This window comes from Mustela nivalis, assembly GCF_964662115.1.
Source record: "Mustela nivalis genome assembly, chromosome: 6".
In the NCBI taxonomy this organism is placed as follows: domain Eukaryota; kingdom Metazoa; phylum Chordata; class Mammalia; order Carnivora; family Mustelidae; genus Mustela; species Mustela nivalis.
The window spans coordinates 30,928,720-30,953,602 of record NC_139025.1 but is presented as its reverse complement, the minus strand read 5'-3'; the positions used below and the strand labels follow the sequence as shown (position 1 = coordinate 30,953,602).

Genomic DNA, 24,883 nt, shown 5'->3' with positions numbered 1-24,883 from the left:
TAAGACACTCATGGATCAACTTTCAACAGGAAAGAGTTCAAACAAAAGGGTTTTCCGTCTCTCTTTTATAAGTAGAATTTCTACCGGTGGGAAAGATTTTTAAAGCATATTTTAAAATTGCAATTCATGGTTGGTGCACACTTTATAAAGTGAATAGAAAAATGCAATGAGAAAGCAGATTGCGGCATAACATTATCCATTGTATTGCCATGAATATGTGTATTCTGTTCCTGTTTTTGTCTTGTAGATCAGTACCAGTCGGTAAGCCAAGCCGGCACAGGTGCCCCGGTCACACTCTGAGTAGGGCTGGTCTCTCTCCTCACTTCTCAAAGTAGACCAGTAGCCTTGGCATCATCTGGGAACTTTCTAGAAACGTACCATCTTTGGCTCCATCCCCTGCCCCCCTGAACCAGAATCTGCCTTTTAACAAGACTCCCAGGTGGTTCATGTGCATGTTCAAGTTTGTGGCAGCCCCCGAGGCAGCTGGGTCTCGGGAAACTTGCAGAATGAAGGTCTCGGGAAACTTGCAGAATGAAGGAATTAACCAGGACCTCCCCTCCTAATCTCAATTTCTCATAACACAGGAGCTGCTGGCCTAACCTAGTTCAGATGAGCAGGACCGGCTACACAATAAATTATTGAACACTACATTGGAAACTAATGATATACTATATCTTGGCTAATTGAATTTAAATAAAAAATTTAAAAAAAATTGCAGGGCTCAGTGCAAAAATGAGAATGTGGGGCCCCTTTTTAAAAAAATCATTAAGTAATCCGAAATGGTGACAACCAAGCCTGGCGCCCTTCTGAGTGTGAGCCCTTTGTGACTGCGTGGGTCCCCTGCCCATCAAGCTGGCCTTGCTGATGAGATAGGGAATGGTTGAGGTCATTCTGGACTAGCCAAGATAAGTCACAACATTTCTGTCTTGTTTGTATTCATGCCCAAACATTATAATTAAAGAGCTCCAACCCTCATCCTTTTTGAAGTTTATTTTTTTCTCGATATGCCAATAGAAATGGTTTTAAGTGGCTGGTATTCCAATGGAAAGAATCCTTCCAAAAAATGCAATTTTGTATGTGTCTATTAAAACATGAATGGAAGCTCTATATAGGGAAAGCCAACTTGTACTCATTTATTTTATTGACGGCGTACAGATTTGGATAATATTGCATTACAATACTGACTGCTAGATTTCTTATAAAGATTTAGTTCGTATTTACTCTAGATTTTTTCTTCACAATAAAAATAAACTCATGCCAGTGAGTAACCAATAATATCAATTCATTCAAATTTAATGACAGTTTTATTAAACTAAGAATCTCATATCACAGAGCATTCACAGTGCGGGAGGTCACAGTTATTGAAAAAATAAATAGTAAGATAAATATATTTAGTATTTACAACTTTTCAACTCATTGCTCCTGCTTTGCCTGTTACAACGAACAAGGATGGTGGTGTTCAGCCCAGCATGCCAGAAATGTCTGGGGGCGGGGGGCTCAAGTGACATATGAGAGCCCCAGAAGTTCTCAGTTTAGGTCATTTTTAAGGGGGTTCTTTCTGGACACGAGAGCCCCCTGATTCTATCTACCTGCTGTTTGGTAGGACATGGCCGGACCCCAGGAAAGTCCCATGGTCCTGCAGAAACTGTGCCCAGCTTGCCTCTTGGGCATCTGGGATGTGCCCAGCCTCCCTCCTCGCTTATCCCTTTTCTTAGCACCTCCTGCCTCTGCCCACAGGCCCCCCGCCATCTGGCAGCCTTCTCTCCGCTCCAGGTCATCAAGGCTCTCTTTGTGTTCCCCAGCAACCACTCCTGGCTGGCAGCTGCTGGCCAGGAGACACAGGCAGAAGGTCCCTTGCTCTGAACGGGACATCCAGCCTGCCGGACTAGCAGCCCCCTGAGGAAGTCCCCAAGAGCTGGCCCCCAGAGGCTCAGCCACAGCTCTGTCTGCTGGGTCTCCAGAAATCCATGGTCTAGGCCATGTGCAGGAAGCGCCCAGAAGCATTCTATAACTCTCAGAAGGGTACTTCTGTAGGTGAGGACAGGGATAACCCGTGGCCAGAAAAAACAATAACCACCACTAGAACATTTGATTTGGAAAAATGGGAGCTGCCTGGCTCACAATACAGTCATTTTCAGTGTGAGGAAAGTCCTTGCTCCTTCTGTCAAAGGAGACTGTCCATCTGGATAATTGGGAATTCTTATCTTGGGAATTCTGGGAGTGGGAGCAGGGAGAGTGCTGTTGTCTGGGACCCTCCTTTTCTGATCACACCAGACCACGCAACCAGAAACCCCAAACCGCCCATACTTTCTCTCGATAGCTTAAAAAAATTGTTTTCCAGCGGTGGGATAGGGAGGGTACATACCTTCTCCAGGATTAAGGCTTTTTTTTAAATTGGCCTCGACCATGGAAAAGTCCCAACCAACATGTTGCATAAAAAGCAACTGTTTAAATTCTGGCAAGGGCGGGAATACGTGCGGATTATGCCCAAATTTGTCATCAGGCTTTTAACCAAGGAGCAACCAATCCCAGACCCACAAATCTAACGGTGGTTTGACCTTCACAGGGTGGTGGGGACAGTGGGCATTTTCCACTCTCAGAACTGCCCTCCATGACCCCCAGTCTGTCTCAGGGTACTCAGGCCACAGACATTTCCTCAGACTGGAAGAGGGCATGTTTTCAGCCCCTGCTGCAAAGTGCGTGGAGGACACATGCCCTTGAGCCCTGGATATGCACACTCCTGTACCAAGCGAGGGACAACCCTAGAAACATGAAGATAAAAGATGAAACAAAGCAGGGCCACCAGCCCGTGGCGTGTGTGTGAGGGTTTAGCAGAGAAAGTGGGAGCAGGCTGACATTGTCATTGAAAAATTAGAATTAAGAAAAAAATCTCCATACAATATCAAAGCTCTAATACCAGCAAGCTGGCTTCCTTGTCTGATGGAAAAAGCCGCTCCACCCAGGTGGCCGAATGGGAGAAAAGCCCCTGTTCTCCTGATTTTATGCCGACACCTGCTTCCTCAGGGTTAGGCAGCATTGTAACAGGCTGGATGTTCTCCCGCCGGCTCCCAGGCTTGAGGGATGGCCTGACACAAAGCTAGTCTCCTAGATTCCTCATTAAGAAGCAAATACAGCAACCTAAATGTCTTTGAAAACTCCATGCCCCTGTGGTCTGTGCCCTTTGGGGAACGTTTTCTAGAGCGTTCTGCCTTGTAGGGATGGGTCCACGGAAAGACCGTCTTGTTCTACCGCCCACATGACTGGTGCAGTGGGAAAGGCTCACCAGTGCTGGAGGGGCCCCTTCTCTGTGCTTTCAGAAGGTCTGGAGGGAGCCTTGCCAGGTGATCAGCTGCAGCCACCAGAAGAGCTGGGCAGCACTTGTCCACACCTGGTGGGGGTGAGGGTCCAGCCACTCTGGATGAACCCACATAGAGAGGGTGGGGTCAGGGAGGCAGCACTTTGGGTGCATGTGGTGGTGGTGGTGGGGGAATGATGGATTTTCTGCCACCCAAGAGATGCCCAGAGAGCATTTTCAGAAATTTCTGGAAGTTTCTATGAGCACAACGTGGCCACAAATCTGCCAAGATGTGATCCCTCTCAGGTGCCCTGGACACATCTGCTAACTGTCTCAAGGGGAGAAAGACACCCAGAGATCTGTAACGGGGGGTGGTGGTGGTGCAGAACTGACCCTCCCCCAGGCCATCTCACCCATCTCACCTCTGTCCACCCCCACCTTAAGGAGAGGGTGGGGCCCTAGGACTCCGGCAGGAGAAATGCTAGGAGGACGGAAGGGCAGCAGGCAAGCAGCCGCCCTCACTCTTCCCAGATTCCCAGCCCGTGTATGGAGTCTGGCATTCCCTGAGGGCCAGGCTCCAGCTGATGTGGTCAGGCTTGCAATCCTCATCAAAAGGGAAGAGAAGGGTCAGTTTCTTTCTTGGGGACCTAGACTGCTGGGCAGCCCAGGAGGGGGTCTTTGGTTGGGGTCCGCAGGACTGCCCTAGAGTGACGTGCATGCCAGCCACCTGGTTTAACCCGGCTCTAGGGGGGTTCTGCCTTCTCAACTGCTTGGGTCTGTAAGAGCAGGGGATTGACAGGAAGAACAAAGACGTAGCCCTAACAGGTGTGTGGGGGGCGCAGGCAATGAGCAGCGAGGTCTGTGCACATGGGTGAGATTCAGAGACTAGCAGGTTCTGGGAAGGATAATGACTCTGCCCTGTCCTGCTTGCCGTGCCCTTCACCATGAGTCTTCCCACCAGCTAACCCAGAACCTTCCTCCAGGGCCAGGATTTTAGACACTGCACACCTAACAATCCTGTCCCTGCTTGAGCTGGTAAGGGCAAATTTCAGACTAGAAAAGGGCAGGAACCACCTGCTATTGATTCTACACGCATTTTCCATCTCAGTACCATGGTTCATTTTTTTTTTTTTTTTTTTCTGCTCCCAAGGAGAAGAGCTAAATTTATTTTTTTTATTGCCTTTTTTTTTTTTTTTTGAAGCAGAGTCATTACCTCATGCTAATTAGCTTCGGGAATAAAATAAAGGATGTAATCCTGCATAGTGATAAAAGTATTATTTGAAAATGAAGGCCTAATTAATTAAGCAATTCTTTAAACTTGTGATGGAAAAATATTTAGTTAAAAAAGAGAATTATTCACCTACAGTCTACATATAGTTTCCTAGATACAATAAATACATAGATCCTTTAAGGAAGTTACATTGGCACATTAGAGTCAAAAGAGAATTTCGCCAGCAGGAGTGCTCTAGGTCCTAGAAACACTATTTTTTTGAACTCTCAAACTGCAACTGTAGGATACTGTGTCATCTCAAAGGGACCCTAACTGAAGGAAGAGGCAAGTAATTAGGATGCTTTTCTGAAAGCCACACAAGGATTCAGAGACGTGAACACCAGCACAGACATCATCAGGGTCCACGTGGCCTGTGCCTTGTAGTTAAAAATATCTTTTCGTCTTTATCAGGAAAAAAAACAGGGACACTGGAGAGGGACAGCTATTAGGATCTATGCTGGGCCACCAGGAGTCAATTAAATATTTGCTGAAGTTTTAACTTAAACAATGAGAACTGAGCACAAGGGCAAGGCTATGTCTCTACCTGCCCCCCACCAAGGATGGCCAACCCACTGGCTGCCCAGGGAGGGGTGATGCCTGGGAGCTTGGCTCCTGGTCTGCTACTTACTGAGAATTGACCTAGAGTCATGTGACCTCTCCCAAGCAGGGAGAATCATCCCTCCTTACATCAAAGGGCAGTTCTGGCCATGTCAAGTTTATACCAATGATCCCACTGACTCCCTGGCCTCCCACTGAGCTAATTTCTTAGGAAAATCACCTTCAGCCTCAACTTGAAGACCACTGAGCCCGATCTAGGTAGAGACATAATAGAGGAGCTTTAGTATGGTGTAGCTACTAACACTGATAGAATCCAGAACAGAAGCCTGGTGACCGAGTTCCCTCCCGTCTTAGGCTATGCTCACTGAAAGGACACAGACGGGAGCACTTCCTCCTTCTGAAATTCAGGAGGCCTTAGCAGGCACAGCAACAAATTCCACCTCAGGTCACAACCTTTGGGTTTCGGGAAGGAATTACCTATTGCATCTTCAGCTCATCACCCACGACTGATCCTTGGTGAATCGCTAAAAACCTTCTTTCCTCACCCTGTCCGGGGCAGTTCCCAAACATTGTGCAAAATACCCCCTTATTAAAAGTGCATCAACTCCGATAGACTTTTGCAATAGAAATATTAAAAAAATAAGAAAAAAAACCCTCTATATAAAATGAATTGTGCTTTCTTTTCAGAAACCACGAATGGTTTGTGTTCATAAATCTTTTTAATATAGATCTGAGAGCTACGAAGCAGGTGAGAACTGTTTAATATTTTTTCTATCTCTTCGTGACTCCGCCTCCCATCCTTGGCCCTTCACAGGCAGCCAACTCTAAGGCTCAAGAAACCCAGCCCTAAAAAAATGCCAAGTTATGGTTTTCATACTTGCCTCCGGGAACTGAGGGCGATTCTTTGTTTTTTAGGCAATCTCTCTTCTTGCTCTTACCTATTACGTGTGGCATGCTCGTTCCAGCTCAGCAGGCTATGAAATTTGCTGGGCACAGAGACAATCGACTCTTGCAACAGGGTAGCTTATGAGAGGAGAGCATTTAACAAAGGAATGACAACCCCACACGGACGTCGCGCCGCATCCCACGGAAGGTCTGGAATGTATGGGTCCAGGCAAGCATCTCTGCTGTGTCTCTGAATTAGCACCCAGATCGATGTTAGTCTTTCACGCTTTTCTACATTCCAAACCAAACGTCTCAGTGTCAGTGCAACACGATACACATAGGGTTCGTTTTTTCCATGAATGGTTACCTTTTTGGTCCCCAGCATGACCTTTTTGTATGGAATGCGATTTTTTTTTTCAAGTATGATGATCTATAGAACATTTTATTTTTAATATTTCGTTGCTCAGTCTCTGAACGCCTCAATACAAGTGATAAGAAAAATTCACGCGTGTTTCCTCCTTCTGGCTGTGAGACACTCTTTCCATGCTTCCGAGTTTTCCAGAGAAAGGGGCAGAATGTTTGTCCTTAGGGGGCCCCCCAAAACCCTCAGCAGGGTAAGGCCCTGACCCCTCCAAACTGTGAGTGTTTCCAGCTGAGGTCAGAGGGCCTGAGGAGCGTATGAGGCCGGAGGGACTCACTCCCTCTGGCCCAGAGGCGACACTGGAGAGTGACATTCCTGTTTTGCACTGGCCCCCAGGGTCTCCCAGCCGCCTCACTTCCGAGGCCACCTGGCGACAGGAAGACACATTGCACACAGAAGTCCTCACTAAAGTGTCTGAGAGAGGCGAGGCACACGCCACATCCCTGTGGCTGCCCGCTCAGGGGTCTGTCAGGTGGCCCGGACGGTGCCCCCTGGATCTTGCCTCATTTGCGGAGGGCAGAACTCCGAGGAGGAGGAGAAGGACACCCAGTGGCCTTGCTCGCGCCTGGACAAAGACCACGACGGCTCTTCCTTCCAGCATGTGGCAGAACAGACAGCGACCACCGAGGCAGGAGAGGTTTGCGGTGGGGGACAGGGAGAGAGCAGGGACACTGGTGCCAGAGTCCAGAACAGCTCCCGGGGCAGGGGATTGGAGGGGCAGTGCCTTTAATCATCTTCTCGGCACATGGGCAAGTTGACAAAGGTGAAGACGTTGAATTCTATCATTATGGAGAAGCACAAGAAGACAGCATAGAGGGCCAGCACGCAGATGCCCAGCTTCCGGTCCAGTCTCCACTTGTTGAGGTGGATGCCGAGGACCTGGAGGGACAGAGGATGGAATGCAGTTTCCCAGGCATTTTCCCTGGAAAACTAGACACACACTACAGACCCCAGAACTGTCTCCAAAATGTGCACAAGGGTAGAGCGGTGCTGCAAGGCACACCCGTGGTCTGGTCAGACGGAGCCTCATGGGCTTGAAGACCTGTCTGATGGAAGGGCCAGCCGGTTCTCCAGGCCCGTGGGCTCTGAGCATGCTTCCTTAGGACCCGAGTGTCCTCAAGGCCCCTTCTGCCAGCTAGAGCCTTCCTGCCCAGACCTTCTCTTGGGACAACAAGGGACATTCTCGGAGTCCTCCCTTTGCTGCTGAACTTGCCTCCTCTTAGGCAAAAGTTCCAGTGCATCTGTTGGCTCACAGCCTGGTTAACTTGAGCTTGGTGTGTTAGCCGTGTGTGTGTGTGTGTGTGTGTGTGTGTAGACGGGCTTGGAGCACATCCTCATTCTACATTCCTTCTAGACTCTCTCGCACTTCATGCCTTTCTTTCTTGTCTCCTAATCCAGATTCCTAAGGGCTGGGTCACATTTACCCCATCAGAGCACAGCCATGGACTCTGTGGAGACAGAACAATCTGGGTTCAAATCCCAGCTTTGCCGTTTCCTACCCCCATGACCTTGGGCGAGGTACTTAACCTCTCGGCTTCGATTTCTTCTGCAAAATGGGGGATGGTCTCATCAGGTGGCCATGAGGACTGAATAAAATAAGCAGAGGCAGAGTTACAGAATGTATAACTCAGGCCCAGGCGCGTGGAAGACGGTGGCCTCAGTAGTACTCTTGTGCCAGCCCTGAGGCCCCCTCTTCCACCGCCTTCTGTCAGCTCAGGTAGGCGGGGGAAATTTCTCTCCTCCTGGCATGAGTGAGGAAAGACGGAAGGGGCAGTGGGGACCCAGCGATGTTGTTTACTTGCTCTGGGGACTTAGTCACTGAGGGAAAAATATAGTGGCGGATGCCAATATTCTTGGCACACATTGTGTCCGGAGGGATCTGTGAGTTTGTGTTTTCTCATTGTCAGCCCTCACGGCCCAAGGGAAGTGAGGGGGGTTTCAGAGACTTTGGAAGTGACGAGGCAGGATCAGAAGGAACAAAGGGCAATTCCAGAACCACAAAGACTCACTGTGAGAGCCACAGAGCCCAGCAACAGCACCACGGAATAGACCAGACCCCGGCTGTTGATCTTCACCTGAAAAAAACAAACACATGTGCCCTGAATATCGGGGCTGCTCAGGGCCCTGTCCTGAGAGCCTAGGGCACCCCAGTGTATTCCTTCTGGAAAGCATAGGTGGGTGTTCATGGGGCGTACATGGTGGGGGTCGGTTGGCTAACCATGGATTTAAGTCTCCACTCCGTGTGAGGGAACAGATGAGGAGTGGATGCGCATGCCCGTGAGCACAGGTGTGGGGAGGCTGCACGTGGGGCTTCCCCGAATAGGTGCCTCTCAGGCCGTTCCAGAGGAACCCTGGAAAATGGGTGCCAGGGTGCCAAGGAGAGGGGGGCAGTGCGTTCCATGGGGGCTCTCTGCTGGGACAGGGCCAATGACACAATCCATTCCCATCAAGGGCTTGTGTCTGGTGTTCCTGTGGCTTATAAGGCATGGGGTGGGGGAGCTTACCGTGGACCCATAGTTAATGACCATGGTCTGCAGGCCCCACGGTATGCCGAGTCCCACTAGGATGTCAAACACGTTGCTTCCTATGGTGTTTGAGACTGCCATGTCACCAAGGCCTAAAGTAGACAATTGATGCGTGTCATTCACGGAGATTAGGTGGCCGGAGACCCCTATTGGGGTCCTAGTAGTGCTATTCTTCAGAAAGGAGTTCCTTCTTCATGGACCCCACATTTCAGAAGCTTCCTATGAGGTCTAAGTCCACTCCATATAAGGGGGGGCCTCCTGGGGTGTGAAAGATGACCCTTAAGATTCATATGTTAGCGTCCTAACCTCCAATAGCTCAGAATGTGGCATTATTTGGAGATAGGGTCTTTGCAGGGATCATCAGCTTAGAAGGAGCCATCGGGGTAGACCCTAGTCCAATATGACTGCTGTTCTCAGAAGGGGACACCTGGACACGGCACAGAGGGAACATGAAGATGGCCATTTTTAAGCCAAGGAGAGAGGCCTGGAACACATTCTCCCTCACAGTGTTCAGGAAGAACCAACTCTGCCAACACCTTGACCTTGGGCTTTTAGCCTCCAGAACCATGAGCCCACACATCTCTGTTGTTTGTGCTACTTTGTTATGGCAGCCTTGGGAAAGGAACACTGGACCCTTCATCATTTCTCCTGCCTGGCCTGTCCGCTGATCTTCTCTGAGGACCCACTATGTGCTTCACCTCATTGAATTCTCCGAGGTGTTGTCCTCATGCCAGATGATGGAACCAAGACTTGGGGCGTGCCCAAGGTCACACAGTTTGGGAGGGGCCCAGCATCCTTCAAACAGAGCCAGGATATGTCCTTGGGGCTCAGGTGATGGCCTCACCACCTGGGCTCAGAGGATGAGGCATCAGGTCTCATGCCCTAGAGCCTTCTGCAGGGTAAATAAACTCTTTTCTCCCAACTAGACTAGAAGCATCTTAGAGCCTAGAGGCCTCACCATCCTCCTCTGCATTCTGTCCAGTTGGCCGGGATCATGCTAGCCACACAGTCGAGGGACTTAACAGCTCAAGGGGTATTACAAGTTAGAAAACAAACTTGCGAAGATAAGACACCTGCTGGGTGCCATCTGCTTGAACCTGGCCACCCAGCTTTATGCTGACATGACCATCAGAACCCGGGACGAATACAAGCGCGTGTGCAATGAACGAGCTGGTAACAGCTTGCAGCCCTAAGACTGCTGGGTCCCTGAGAAGCTTGCAACTGCTCAGCCTGGCACCTGGACAGCTGGTTTGAGGCCGCCTGAGCACCGGCCCCGCAGGGGTGGGGGTGGGGAGCTGGACCACCCCCTCCTCCTGTCCTGTTGCTGTCACCTACAGTCCTCCAGGACATAGTGCCTCCCTCAAGGACCTCATGTTCTTCCCCACTCTGTCTCAGCGCCGTGCTGAGTGCCTTTAACATCTTGGCACTGACCCTGGGGCATCACCCTCCCAGGGTCTCAGTCTCTGGAACAACATAGGGACATGCAACAGCTATTTTGGGGCAGTTACTCGCCTCTGGGGAGGACGCAGCACTGGCTCAGCAGGTCAGGAGGGATGCAGGTGACCCATGCTTGAGAGGAGAGGTGGAGGCCTCCTCAGATTCCCCAGGCTTCCTGCCCTGCACGGGTGCACAGGCGCACAGGTGCTGCATATGGAGGAACCTCAGGGCAACCTTTCTCAAGAACATGAGACTCACCTGGGGGCCTGACTGAAATGCAGGTTCCAACTGAGTGGGTCTGGGGCAGGCCTGGGATGCTGCGTTTCCTTTTTCAAATTAATTCATCGATCAATTAATTAGTTAATTTTAGCGGGAGTGGGGGGTGGGGCGGGGCAGAGGGAGAGAGAGACTCCTAAGCAGGTTCCATGCTCAGCTCACTGCGGAGCCCAACTCGGGACTCAATCTCACAATCCTGCGATCACGACCTGCGCCCAAAACCGAGTCGGATGCTTAACCGACTAAGCCACGCAGGTGGCCTGAGATTCCGCATTTCTTACAAGCTCCCTGGTCGAGATGCTGTGGCCACCAGCCTGGACCACACTTGGAGCTGGGAGGCGTCGGGGAGCCTAGGATGCGGGATCTCCGCATTAGAGCACATGGCGTGGTCTGCTGGGGCAGCGGATTCTGTGCAGAGGTTTCTGGGCCTTTTGCCAGGAAGATACTGTCCATGCTTTAACCCTGTCTGCTGGGTCCTCAGCCAGGGACCCCAGTGTCACCTTCATGAAGAGGCACTCCACCTGCATCTTGCCCTCGCTTACTATCTGTGGCTCCACGTTCCACAGGAGTCACTCTGATAGGATTCCTCCCTCAGAACCCCACTTAGCCCAGGTTCCCTTTCTTGACCTCATCCCCCACCCCCAGCCCTTCACCTTCTAGCATCATGACCCCAGCCCCCAGCCAGCCAGGACTCCAGGGCCGGTTGTTTCAACAGCCCATTCTCTTGCCCCCTCTTGACATTCCTTGCATCCACCCAGCAACCCCAGCTCTGGGAGAACATGTCATCCCTTGTACATGTGTCCCTGGAGCTGGTGGGACGGAGTCCTGCCTAGCCAAGCTGACATCACTGAACAACAGCCAGGCCCTTGGTGCCCAGCAACGCTCCCATTCCTCACTGCACAGAGATGAAAGTTCAGATACAGACACAGGCCGAGGGATGAACACCATGTGCTTACGGAGGCAGAGACGATGGTGACGCAGCTCTAAGCTGTCCGGCCATCCCTGGAAGCTGGGGGGCAGGCCTGGAACAGACCCTTCCCTATAGCCTTTGGAGGGAGTGTGGCCTGGCTGCCACCTCGATTTTGGACTTTTAACATCCAGAACTGTGCAACAGTCTCTTGTTTTAAGCCACCCCATTGTGGTGTGGTTATGACAGCCCTAGGAAGTGAATACACTCACCTCAGAGGTCACTCCACTAAATCCCATTCCCCTCAGCTGCTGTCCCCACCGTCCCCACTCTCTGCAAGCCTCCGCCCTATGACAACCACATTCCCACACTTCTCTCCCCGCATCGCAGGTCTTTTCAGGACTGACTGACATCTGCCCCCAGCCCGGTCAACACTTTCTCCTAACCTGGGAGGAATAAAATGTCACTTTCCATGTTCCAGAGCCCACTTTCTCCTTGGGCACTTCTTTCCTCTCCCGTCTCCTTTGAGGTGTCACTATCATTGGCCCCCAATGCCTGCCCCCCCCATACTTTACACTCACATCTGTGGAGGAAGATGTGTGGAGGTCCATGCTGGGTTGCGACCTCATCAGCAGAAACACCACAATCAACAAAGGTCAGCCCTTTACGGGGCTTTTGTTCTGCATTAAAGAGCACACAGGAACTCCTTCCCTTGCTTATTAACCCATGTCAGGTGGTGAGCCCCAAAGAAAAACCACTAACCAGCCAACCAACCAGGTAACCAAACCTGTATCCATGTTCTAGAATCTTAAGAATAGGAAAACAGTTGGAGGTACAAGATGCTCCTACCCCATTGCCTTCCTGGGACCAGAAGACTTCTCATTACTATTGTATTTGCTGGAAGAAGTTGGGGTTTCAGCACCGTTTAATGTCACACTAGTGATTCCAGAACAAGTTCCTTTGATCCTAGTCTGCACAAGCAAATGCTTCTAGAGATCCGGAGGTATTCATCTTGGTCATGTTCTCTCCGTAGATGGGCTCTGATGCATGATGCTTTCCCCTCATCTGCTGGCTCCATAGCATGACGTAAGAACTACCAGTCTGAAGGGCCATGAACTCTAACCCCAGTAGGAGTGGGGGGGCCTGCCTGGTGGTGCTCGCAGCTGGGGGGGGGGGCAGTGCATGGCCCTTACCTTGTCTTGCCACAATTAAGCTGGCCATGCAGTCTGGAACACTCGTGCCCGCTGCCAGGAAAGTAATGCCCATGATGACATCCGGGATCCCAAGTGTGTATCCAATAATAGTCACCTGCAGAAGAGTGGGGGAGGGGTCGTGAACTCTGGGAAGAACACCAAGGACCTTCGCTGACTCTGAGGGCTTTCAACTGGAACGTAGGACTGCTGTTCCAGTTGCTGTTTTAAAACATTTAGAAACTGAAGGGAAATGAAACAAGACCCACACATGACCACTATTACCACTGTCAGCCCGTGGTTCTCAAACTCTAAGCCCGTGAAACAGCCCCTGGGAGGCTGTTCCCCCACCCCCTGCCCCCCATGTCCCTGAGTTTCTGATTCAGGAGGCCTGGGGTAAAGCCCAGGAGTTTATGTTCCTACCCAGTTCCCAGGTGGCTGGGACCCTCTGGCTACTGGTCTGGGAACCACACTTGAAAACTGTTGCTTTAGAATATATCCTTGACCTTCCTTTCAGTGCATTTGTTGGAAAAAACCAGAGTCAGATTATGTTGTCAGTATACAGTTAGCAAGTTCCCGTTTCCTGTACTAAGATGCTGTGGATACCTTTCCACCTCCCATTGTCATCTCTGACATGATTTTAAACCGATGCATAGGTTTCAGGGGCATGGATGTATGGCCCATCTCTCACCCTCCCATAGCCACATGGTCTCTTTCTTTGCTCTCACGACCTCAGTGTATGTAAGTAACATGTACTGAGCACTTACTGTACACAGGCACTCTACCAGGTATGTTGTGTACACAATCTCAGGTGCTCCTTTATCACCACCCACTGGTGAGGGGGCACTGCAGTTACACTCATTTTATGCCCAGGGAAACTGAGGCCCAGAAAGGTGATGTGGCATGGCCCATGGGCCAGAAGGTGGTGAGCAGTGGAGCAGGGATTCTGGACCAGGTCTTGCTGACTCTAAAGGCCATGTTCCTACCTCAGTGTCATGCACCTTGTGTGTATGACTTGGGGTCCTTATCTTACTGACTTCTTAGCATAAGCTCCAAGAAATAGAATGGTCAGGTGGAAGGATCTTGATCCGCAGTCACACGCTCTACTGAGAAATGCCTGATGCTCCAGAGATGGCTGGAGCCCTGAGCAGCACCCAGATGGAAAGCCCTAGAAGCATTTGGATAACCTCATTAGTTCTGGCTTGCCTCCCCACTTCTAAAATGGGAACCGTGGCACCTCTTGGGGTTGTTCACATCTCGATGGGTGGCTCCAATCCCAGTGAATGGTTGTGTGATTTAGGACAAGCTGGTGTCCTTTTCTGAGCCTCAGTTTCCTCACCTTTAAAATGGGTCTGCTAATAAAGATTAATTGAGAAAATGTGAGGTGACAGTGCCTGGCCTGAGCAAGATGGTCACAGATGTAGGTTTCTTTTCTCTTTCAGACACCGAGGAGGGCAAAAATGAGCCACTTATCCATAGTGTTCAGTCCACAAACAAGATCTTCACAAGTCCAACCAGGCCATGGCTGACATGCTTTCCACGGGGGATGCCAGACTTTGTACAGGAGCCTGGGTTGTTTTGGTATTGTGGGGGATGCCTCCATTTCCCCCCATTAAATCACTGAACTACCTGGCTAAGAAGCTGAAAGATGGAAGAACAAAAGGAAGGTCTATGGGTGTGTGTGCGTGCATGTGTGTGTACAAACGCACGCACTATCCAGGGTGCTTCAGACTAGAGATGCTGCCTGGGTGCTGCGTTGCCCTGGACTCCAGCCCTGGGCCCTCTGAGTCCAGCTGATACTTAAGCAGCAGATAGGGGAGCAGACCTGAGTCCCAGCTCTGGGGCTATCTGTGTGACCTTGTGGAAGCCGTGGCCCTCTTCTTGGTCCTCAGTCTCCCCAACTGTGCAAAGGTGCTGGACAGGACCATCCCTTTCCAAGGTCCCTCCCTTTTCACAAGGACATTCAAGAATTAGTTTCTCTGAAACTAAGGCTTAGGGGTGAGAGATCCAAAAGGTGACGGGAGTAAGGGGTGGGCAGGTGAGACATCACTGCTGCCTGGTGGCCTCTGCTGGGGCACAAGGAAAGGAAGCTCGTGGCCCCAAATGAGGGCTAACACGGGGTGCTATTGTCTTGATCAATTTCTACTATCAGGGTCATTTCATTTTCCCCAAACTGAGGGGGGCTGAAGTTCAAAGCCAAAGGTAAGGATGCCCTGGCCAAGCAGATCCCATGAGCCCCACTAAGCTGCCCCCATGACTCTCTCTGCTTTAAGCAGCACAAGAGGGCTGAGTCAAGGTGTGGGGGGATGTGAGTGTTGCTAAACATCCTCACAGAGAATGAGCAGAGCTGATTTCCTAATACTGCTGTTTTCAGTAACTGGAGGAAACGTTTCACCCCATTCATTAATTTGATCTTTCCTAATTCCCATACCTACTTCTTTGATGTCAGGCAAATACTTTTTTTCCTCCTTGCAGTGTTGTTTGGGGCATGCACTTCAGTAAGAGAATTCCCTGGATCCTTTTATCACATATAAAGATGGGTTGGTGTTAACCTTACTCAGAAAGATGTCAATTTACAAGTGCGATTCATGTAAGGCATCGTTTTTGTGATCCTCGATTGTCCTTCACTTGGGGGGTTGGAGAGTAGCTATTTTCAATTCTTCCCACACCCCAGTAGGCATACACATGTGCACATGCCCCCCCCCCCAACACACAGACCCACCCACCCACACACACACACACACACACAGGCATGTGTAAGGATTTTAACCTTGATCTGAACAAAGCATGGATGTAGAACTGGCTGCATCTCATGGTGAAAACAGTTGCTATTGACAGTTATTATCCATCTGTCATCCTGCCAGCTAGGGCCACAATGTCTGAGCAGAGACTTCTCTCCTCCCAGTGACCTTGTGAGACAGGGATGACCATCCCTTTTCTGGAGAAGGGGTGACCGTGGCTCATGAAGGCTGAGCCACCTGCCGGCACTTCATGGCTGGCATGTGGGAGGTCTAGGATTCAAATGCATTTCTATGTGACCCCACGGCCCTTCCCTCCCCACAGGGTTGTACCCAGAGCAAGGGGAAAGGGCCTCCTGCTTACTGCTGCCCCACCCCTATGCTCTGGCCAATGAAAGGTTTATATAGGAAGCTGTCACATGTGGCCAGTGGAGCTTACAAGGAGCTATGCCAAAGCCTCTTTGCCTGCAAAACTTGGGTGCAAATGGCCTCTGAAAACTCCAGTAAGAAACTGAGGAACAGCTGAGGATAGTCACTGAGATCATGAACTCAGGAGCCCAACTTTAGAACTCACTGATTGTGGAACTAATCCCATAATAGTTGATAATTGTGCAGCCGGGCTAATTACTCAATCTGGATGCCTCAGTTGCCTCACCTGTGAAATGGACAAAGTAAAAACACCTATCCCACTGTTGTTGTTATGAAGGCTGAAAGAGTTTACTGGCAGGGGTTACAATGAAGGCTGCCTGCCTTGTGTTCATCTCCCACTGACTCCAGTCTCCCTCACATTCCCCCAGGGGTCTCAGAAAGGAAGGGGGAATAGGCCTAGCCCTCCAGAGATCTTCCCAGAGCATCCCCACTACCCTGCTGTATTCCTCTTCCCATTGCAGCAGCAGCGGGTCTCAGAATCTCATCTCCCGCCCCCACTCTTGCCTTGCAGGCTGGCGCCATGCTGTATCCATCCAGGAATCTGCAGTGCCCAGCACAGTCCCAGGCGCCTGTGATGAAACCCTTTCTACGGAGAAATAAGCCAACGTCTGCAAAGGGAGGTGGCTTGCCGAAGGTGGCACCACCATGTCTGAGGTCGCTCTTGAACCAGCTCTCCCATCTCCGGCAGGGGCTGGGCAGGGGCTGGGCAGGGGCTGTCTGTGTGGCCCACCCCTACTTCCATAACCACTCACCAACCACACCATCAGGTAGGAGAAGACAGCGATCCACAACGTGGCCGTGATGAAGGTGACCATGAAGTACTTCTCCCAGCGGGGCTTGCTGCAGTTGGGGATGGTGACGCACAGGAGGAAGATGAGTGGCCAGGTAAATACCCACTTGGCCTTGTCCCCTCTTGCCTCTGCAGTGGGAGGGGGTGGAGCCCAAAGGGGAAGGAGAGAAACACATACCAGGTTACACATCTGCCAATCTACCTATCACCACATTTTAGAAGTTTCTTCATCCATTAAATGGGAACATTTTCTTTCTTGGCTGGTGCAAGAATGACAAGATATAATATACATAAAACACGCAGCACACGCTGCAGCACATAGTTGGTACTCTGGAATTCTCAGCTCCTCTGTTCCAAGGTCATATACTCAGCTTGTTGTAAATACAAGACTAAAATGTAGGAGGGCTGGCCCAGCAGGTGCGATCTCACTGGCCCCTAGCAGCAGAATCCACAAACAATTCAACGAAGGAAAAGTGGCCTCACTATGTAAGGGCCTATTTAGCCAGAGTGATTCCATCTGGTTAAACAGTGATTTTGTTGTTTATGCAGTAAAACTTAAACTGACCCTGCCCCACCCCCACCCCGGGGAACTTACTTAAAAGCAAGTCTGGGAAACCAGTAAAATATGCTCAACCAGTCCCTGATAACAGAGCCCAAATAAAAGGGTGTGTCAGGTAAGGTGGAGATAACAGAGCCCGAATGCAGGAATGAGTCGGGTCTGGTGGAGACATCCAATCAGTGGGGCGCGCATACTGTCTCGCTAGCTACCAAGGAGTGTGGGCCCCACCTTTTGGGCACCAATTCCGACCAAGGTGATAGGCTAGTTCAAATAGCTACTATGGGGTGAATTGTAATTCAACTGGCCACCCATGTGTGACCTAGCATGACTGCACAGCTTTCTCTGTGTGTTACAATCTCATTGGTCATCTACGTGTGGCCAGGCTCAACCACAAGGCCTTTGCTCTATAAAAGTAGTCTGTGAGGCTGGGAGGGGTCACCCTCTCTGTAAGAGGCGGCAGCGAACAGTCGGTTTGATTCTCGATGCTTGGAGCGAAATAAAGCTTTGCTTGACCTTCGCTTTGTATCAGTCTTGCTCCTTTGATCATGGACCTATCATTGGGGGACCTATCAACTAAGCCACTGAGTGCAAGCATGGTGTCCTTAATTAGCCACTAAGTATGGTGTACACATGCAGGGTCAAAATTAGCTTGTTGGCCACACCAATAAAATAGTGGCAGACGGACTTCTAAGGATTCTCTCCTCCACAAAAGCAATGGGAACATTGGCAAGAATGGTCAGAAGCAGCCTTTTTCAGAACTCTGGAAATTAACCAAAGGCGTATAGTAATTCCAGCAGAGTTTACTTTAGAAAACTGGCTGGATCTCAGTGAGAACAGTGAGCTTTGTGGAGTTTTAACTTGCTCTATTTTCCAGGTCCTTCCACCAGCTCTGGAGTCACCTTGAGAACCAGCATCCTGATATCCACCATAGTGGGGTAGGGCTGGAGCTCCTTTCAAGTCCATTTTTGGAGAATTGGCATTATTTGGCCTGTCTGGTGGTTTCCTGGAAGATCCCATTGTCAAGGCTATCTATTTTTCCTGAATCAGAGCTCAGCCAGTGTGAATAGCCTTTTCCTTGGGGGCTTTTGTTGAAAACAATCAGAGGCAACTGTTGAACATCCCACTGTCCAGGTGGTAGGTAACCATTGAAACAAACAATGCACTAGCCAAACAGCTTGAAAGGAAAAACTGGAGAAAGGGCTATCTACAGAGGGCTTTGCAAAGCTCCCACATATTTGGGAATCTAAAAGACCATGAGTATGCATCAGACTGTGCCCACAGATATTTGCATACTCAGTAAAGAGTTGAGGATGTCCTAAGCTTCCACCTTTGCCTGATGTTGAGGCTCTGAACAAGCAAGAAAATAAAAACTAAGATACATTTGTTAATTGTCTGCCTAAGTGTTGAAGGTGTGCCCCCAAACACATACAGAACTTATTGCAAAGACTGAAATACTTATTTGGTCCTGGATATCAAAGGAATTCTCTATGCAATCATTAGATGACCTTAAGAGAATCTAGCAGTTATTTCAGGGGCCACACACAATGAAGACAGATTTTACAGAATTAGCTAAGAAAACTGACTAAACAAGCAATAATAATAAATAGCAATAAGAAGAAGCCCAGTAAAGGGAGAAGAATCTGATTTGCAGCATTGTCAAATCTTATTATTGTAAATGCCCAGTTTCCAACAACAAAAAATTACGAGACATGCAAAGAAATAAGAAAGTATGTTCCATACACAGGAAAAAAACAATCAGTCTAAACTACCACTGAGGAATTCCAGACATTGTGTTAACTAGACAAAGACTTTAGTTTTTTATTAAAGTCTGTTTATTTATTTACTTATTCATTCATTTTAGTAATCTCTACATCCAACGTGGGGCTCAAACTCATGACCCTGAGATCAAGAGTAGCATGCTCTTCTGACCAAGCCAGCCAGGTGTCCCTATACAAAGACTTTATATCAGCTGTTTTAAACATACTCACAAAGGAGTTGTCAAAATGTCTAAAAAAACTAAAAAGAAGGAGGAGAATGAGTTCTCACCAGAGACTACCAATAAAGAACTAAAAACCATAAAAAAGAACCAAGAGAAATTCTGGAGTTGAAAAGTAAAATAACTGAGAAATTCACCTTTGGGGCTCAACAGCAGATTTGAGCAGGAAGAAGAAATCAACCAATGACCTTGAAGATAGACCAGCTGAGATGATCTAGTCTCAGAAACAGAAAGAAAAAGGGAAAAAAGGCAGGAAGAGTACTTAAAGAACTCACATTCAAAAAGTTCCCAAATCTGATGAAAAACATTAACATGTACATTCAAGAAGGATGCACATTCTTCTCAAGCTCACATAAAATGTTCTCCAGGATGAACAACATGGTAGGTCATAAAACAAGAATCAGTACATTTGGAAGAATTTACATCACATGAAGGATGTCTTACAACCACTTTGTAATGGAAAGAACTTAAAAAGCAGTAACAGGGGGCACCTGGGTGGCTCAGTGGGTTAAGCCTCCGCCTTCCGCTCAGGTCATGATCTCAGGGTCCTGGGATGGAGCCCCACATCGAGCTCTCTGCTCAGCGGGGAGCCTGCTTCCCCCTGTCTCTCTGCCTGCCTCTCTGCCTACTTGTGATCTCTGTCTGTCAAATAAATAAATAAAATATTTAAAAAAAATCAGTAACAAAAGAAAAACTGGAAGTTCAAAATATGTGGAAATTAAGGAACATGCCACTAATAACCAGTAGGTCAAAAAAGAAATCACAAGGGAAATTAGAAAATACTTCAAAATGAATGAAAATGAAAACATACAAGAACTTATGGGATGTAGGAAAAACAGTGCTTAGACATTTATAGCTATAAATGACCATATTAAAGAAGAGGAAAGGTCTTAAATCAATGACCTAATCTTCCTCCTTAAGAAACAAAAAAAGAGCAAATTAAGCCCAAGGAAAGCAGAGGAAAAGAAATAACCAAGATTAAAGTGGAATAAAATGGAAAATTTTTAAAAAAGAGAATCAATGAAACTAAAAGTTGGTTCTTTAAAAAGATCAATGAGGGACACCTGGGTGGCTCAGTTCATTAAGTGTCTGCCTTTGGCTCAGGTCTTGATCTCCAGGTCCTGAAGTCAAGCCCCAGGATGGGCTCCCTGTTCCTTGGAGAGTCTGTTTCACCCTCTCTCTCCATCCCTCCCTCCCTCATTCTTTCTCAATAAAATCTTTAAAAAGATAAAAAAGTTCAATGAAATTGACAAACTCTTAGCTAGACTATGACAAAAAAGAGAGCAGACTCAAATTATTAAAATCAGGCATCAAAGAGGTGATGGTTATATGCCTCACAGAAATTAAAAGAATTATTAAAGAAATACTAAGAACAACAGTATGCCAACAAATTACATAACCTAGGTGCAACAGACAAAAATCTTACAAAGACAGAAACACCAAACCTGGCTAAGAAAGAAAGAAAAAAATCCAATAAGACTTATAACAAGAGATCGACATAGTAGACAGAAAGCCAAACAAAATAAACAAACAAACAAAAATTTCTCTTAAAGTAAGGCCAGGATCATATTTCTACCAAATGTTTATAAAAGAATTAGCATGAATCTGTCACAGCTCTTCCAAAAAGTATTAGCGGAACATCTTCCCATTCACTTCATGAAGCCAGTATTATCCTGATAGCAAAGCCAGACATCAAGAGAATGGAATCACGGACTAATATCCCTTCTGAATAGAGATACAGAAATCTTCAACAAAATTCTGGCAAACTGAATCAAGCAAACATGTAAAAAGGATTATGTACCATGAGCAAGTGGGATTTATCCAAGGAATGCAGGTTTGGTTTGAATATGAAATTTAATCAATCCAGTATACCATGTCAATAGAATAAAGGGAAAAAAAACAAAACAAAACAAAAAAGCCAACCCTGCACAATCACGTCCACTCAGGCAAAAAGAAAAGGCAGACATTTAACAAACTCCAACACCTTTTCAAAACACTCAACAAACTAGGAAGAGAAGAGAATTTCTTCATCTCGTTAAAGGGCATCTTTAAAAGCCTCAGCTAACATATAGTTAATGGTGGAAGACTGAAAGCTTTCAACACAATGAAGATGTCTGCTCTGATCATTTCCATCCAACATTGTACTGTAGGTGTTAGCCAGGAGCACTAGGCATGAAAAAGAAGTCATTAGGCTTGGAAAGAGAAAGTAAAACTATTCCTATTTGTACATGGCATGATCTCATAAAGAGCACATTCTAAAAATCCACACACACCAAAAAAAACTATTATAGTAAATGAATTTAGCAAAGTTGCAAGATATAAGATCAATATACAAAAAAGGTTGTATTTCTATATGCTAACAATGAACGATCCATTATGAAATTAATTTCTTAATTTCAAACGAAAGTAAGAAAACCAGTTCCATTTACGACAGCAGCAAAGAAAACAAAAAACTTAGGAATAAATGTAACGAAAGTATAAGATTTATATGCTGAAAACTACCAAACAATATTGAAGGGAATTTAAAAAAAAAGCCTAAATAAATGGGAAGATCCCTATTAAATCCTGCTGACCTTTTTTTTTTCTTTAATAGAAATTGACCAGCTGTTTCTAATATTTACATGGAAATATAAGAGACCTAGAATAGTCAAACTAATCTTGGAAGAACAAAGTTGGAGGGCTTACATGCCCTGATTTTAAAATTTACTAGAGAGCTACAAGCCATCAAGAGAGTATGTTACTGGGGCGCCTGGGTGGCTCAGTGGGTTAAGCCGCTGCCTTCGGCTCAGGTCATGATCTCGGGGTCCTGGGATCGAGTCCCGAATCGGGCTCTCTCTGCTCAGCAGGGAGCCTGCTTCCTCCTCTCTCTCTCTCTGCCTCTCTGCCCACTTGTGATTTCTCTCTGTCAAATAAATAAATAAAATCTTAAAAAAAAAAAAAAAGAGTATGTTACTGGCATACGGATTTATAAATCAATGGAAGAGAATTTTGAGTCCAGAAATAAACTCATCCATTTAAAATGAATTGATATTTAAAAAGGGTGTCCAGGGGCACCTGGGTGGCTCAATGGGTTAAGCCTCTGCCTTCAACTCAGGTCTTGATCTCAGGATCCTGGGATGGAGCCCCACATCGGGCTCTCTGTTGGGCGGGGAGCCTGCTTCCCCCTCTCTTTCTGCCTGCCTCTCTGCCTACTTGTGATCTGTCAAATAAATAAGATCTTTAAAAAGTAAATAAAAAATTAAAAGGGTGTTAAGACTATTTAATAGGAAAAGGACAGTCTTTTTTAACAAATGGTGCTGGGACAACCTATCCACATGCAGAAGAATGAAATTAGACACCTCCCTCACACCACATACAAAAATTAACTCAAAACGAACTAGGATCTAAATATGAGGTGAGACCATAAAGTTTAGATGAAAGCGAGGACATAACTCTTCCTGATACTGGATCAGACAATGGTTTCTTAAAAGACACCAAAAAACACAAACAGAAGAAAAAAATAGATACACTGGATTTTACCAAAATTTAAAAGTTTTGAGCTTCAAAGGACACTATCAATGAAGTGAAAGACAATCCACCTGATAGGAGAACACATTCAGAAATCATATAAAGGTCTAGTTTACAGAATATATAAGGGACGCATCACTTGACAATAAAAAATCCCAAGTTGAAAAATAGACATAGGATTTGAATAGTCAACTCTCCAAAGAAAATATAAAAATAGCGAATAAGAAAAAAATAGACAATAAGTATATGAAAAGTTGCTCAACATCTGTAATCATTAGAAAATGACAAATAAAACTACTCTGTACCCACCAGTATGACTACACCAAAAAAGACAGATGATAATATGGGCAAAGATGTGGGCACAATGCGGACCCTCATACACTCCTGGTGGGAATGCAAAGATGCACACACAGCCTCTTGGAAAAGAGTTTGGCAGTTCCTCGATATGCCCACACAAAAATCTGTACTCAAATGCTCCCAGCAGCATTACTTATAATAGCCAAAAAGTAGAAACCACCCAAATACCCATCAAGTAGTGAATGAACAAAATGCAGCATATAAACACAATGCAGTGTTATCCGTCCGTAAAAAGGAATGAAATACTAACCCATGCTACAGCACAGATGAACCTAGAAAACCTGCAAAATGCATGAGGTCAGACACTAAAGGCCACATGTTATGTGATTTCACTTATATGAAATGAAATGTCTAGAATAAGCAAATCCAACAGAGACAGAAAGACCAATGGTTGTGGAGGGGGATGGCAGGGATTGTTCATGGGTGTGGGGTTTCTGGGGTGAAGAAATGAAAATTTTCTGGAATCGGAAGCCTGGGTGGTGAAGTCGGTGAAGAGTCTGACTCTAGGTCTCAGCTCAGGTCGTGATCTCAGGGTCGTGAGATTGAGCCGGGAGTCGGGCTCTGAGCTCAGCACAGAGTCTGTTTGGAATTATCTCTCCCTCTCCCTCTCCTGCTCGTGCACGCACACATGCTCTCTCTCTAAAAAATAAATCTTAAAAAAAAAAAAAAACAAATAAACAACTTTCTGGAAATACATAGTGGTGATGGTTGAACAACTTTGTAAATATGCTAAAAACCACTGAACTAGACACTTCATAAGGGTGAATTTCATGATCTATGAATTATATCTCAATAAAAAAACTGCAAAGTAGGCTGGCAGGAGCTGTTTTAGCTCTGTACATCTGGGTTTGAATCTTCCTAAATCATTAAAAGTGTATTTACTAAGAAAAAAAAAAAAACCCAGCCTGCTTGTAATAATGAACCAACAGACTATGGTTAGCTCAAAAATCAGCAAATCCATTCATGTATTCATCCTAGAAACTTCATCAGAAAGACATCTGTCTTCCCAGATCTTTCTCTACGTACCTTTCTGTGCCTTGTAATCCTTGCATAAAGAGCAGAAGGGCTTCCTGCTTGATTGCCCCAAATTCCTGGCTCTTCCCTTATTAGCGCACACCTTACCCCATCTAGGCAGTGAGGGCTCTCCACAATTGACCTAAAACTCCATATATGTGGGAAGAATCCACTTCGGGGAATTGCAACCCTGAACACTTAAAATCTCAGGAGCATCTTTGGAGATACATACAAACGCCACAGTGGGAAGATTGTTTTCTTATTTTCAGACACAAACTTGTGTTGTTTTTGTCTGGTACAGGATTCACATCTGGTTTGGACATCTCCCCGAGATCTGGCCCCACCCGGCTGGCAAGCCTCAGGGCCCACCGTTGTTCTCCATAAAACAGTGCTCTATCAGACCTGTGTTGCTGCTGTGTTGTTCAACCACTGGATGCCATCCATTAATGGACTGTGAGAGCAATTAAGCGTATGGCAACCAGCATTTCTTTAAAAGAAGTAAATAGCAGAGTTACGGTATACAGTAAGAATGAAATATCATCTTACGAGACTCCGGTTATATTTGACAGATATCTGTGTGTAAACTAGCTATTGCCGCAGATCATGGTCAAAATAGGGCTCATGCTATGCCCCCCACCCCCGTATCTGCAGCCTCCCCATTGTTCTGACTCTTCTAGAAAAATTTTCCTCATTAACTCAGTCCATGGTGATCTCTCTCTTCTGTAACTG

The 24,883-nt window shown here is 47.2% G+C and overlaps 1 protein-coding gene across 3 annotated transcripts in view; it reads right to left on the bottom strand.

Moving 5' to 3' along the window:
• Positions 1-1,107: 1,107 nt before the first annotated feature.
• SLC24A4 (solute carrier family 24 member 4) overlaps positions 1,108-24,883 on the bottom strand; it is a 167,485-nt gene continuing 143,709 nt past the window's right edge. For all 3 annotated transcript variants that reach the window (XM_082733958.1, XM_082733959.1, XM_082733960.1), the window contains 5 exons: positions 16,684-16,850; positions 12,768-12,882; positions 8,934-9,046; positions 8,439-8,504; positions 1,108-7,308 (listed from right to left, as the gene is read on the bottom strand). In XM_082733958.1, the coding sequence (XP_082590084.1) occupies positions 7,156-7,308; positions 8,439-8,504; positions 8,934-9,046; positions 12,768-12,882; positions 16,684-16,850 (614 nt within the window). In that variant the 3' untranslated portion in view covers positions 1,108-7,155. The remainder of the gene's footprint in view (positions 7,309-8,438; positions 8,505-8,933; positions 9,047-12,767; positions 12,883-16,683; positions 16,851-24,883) is intronic.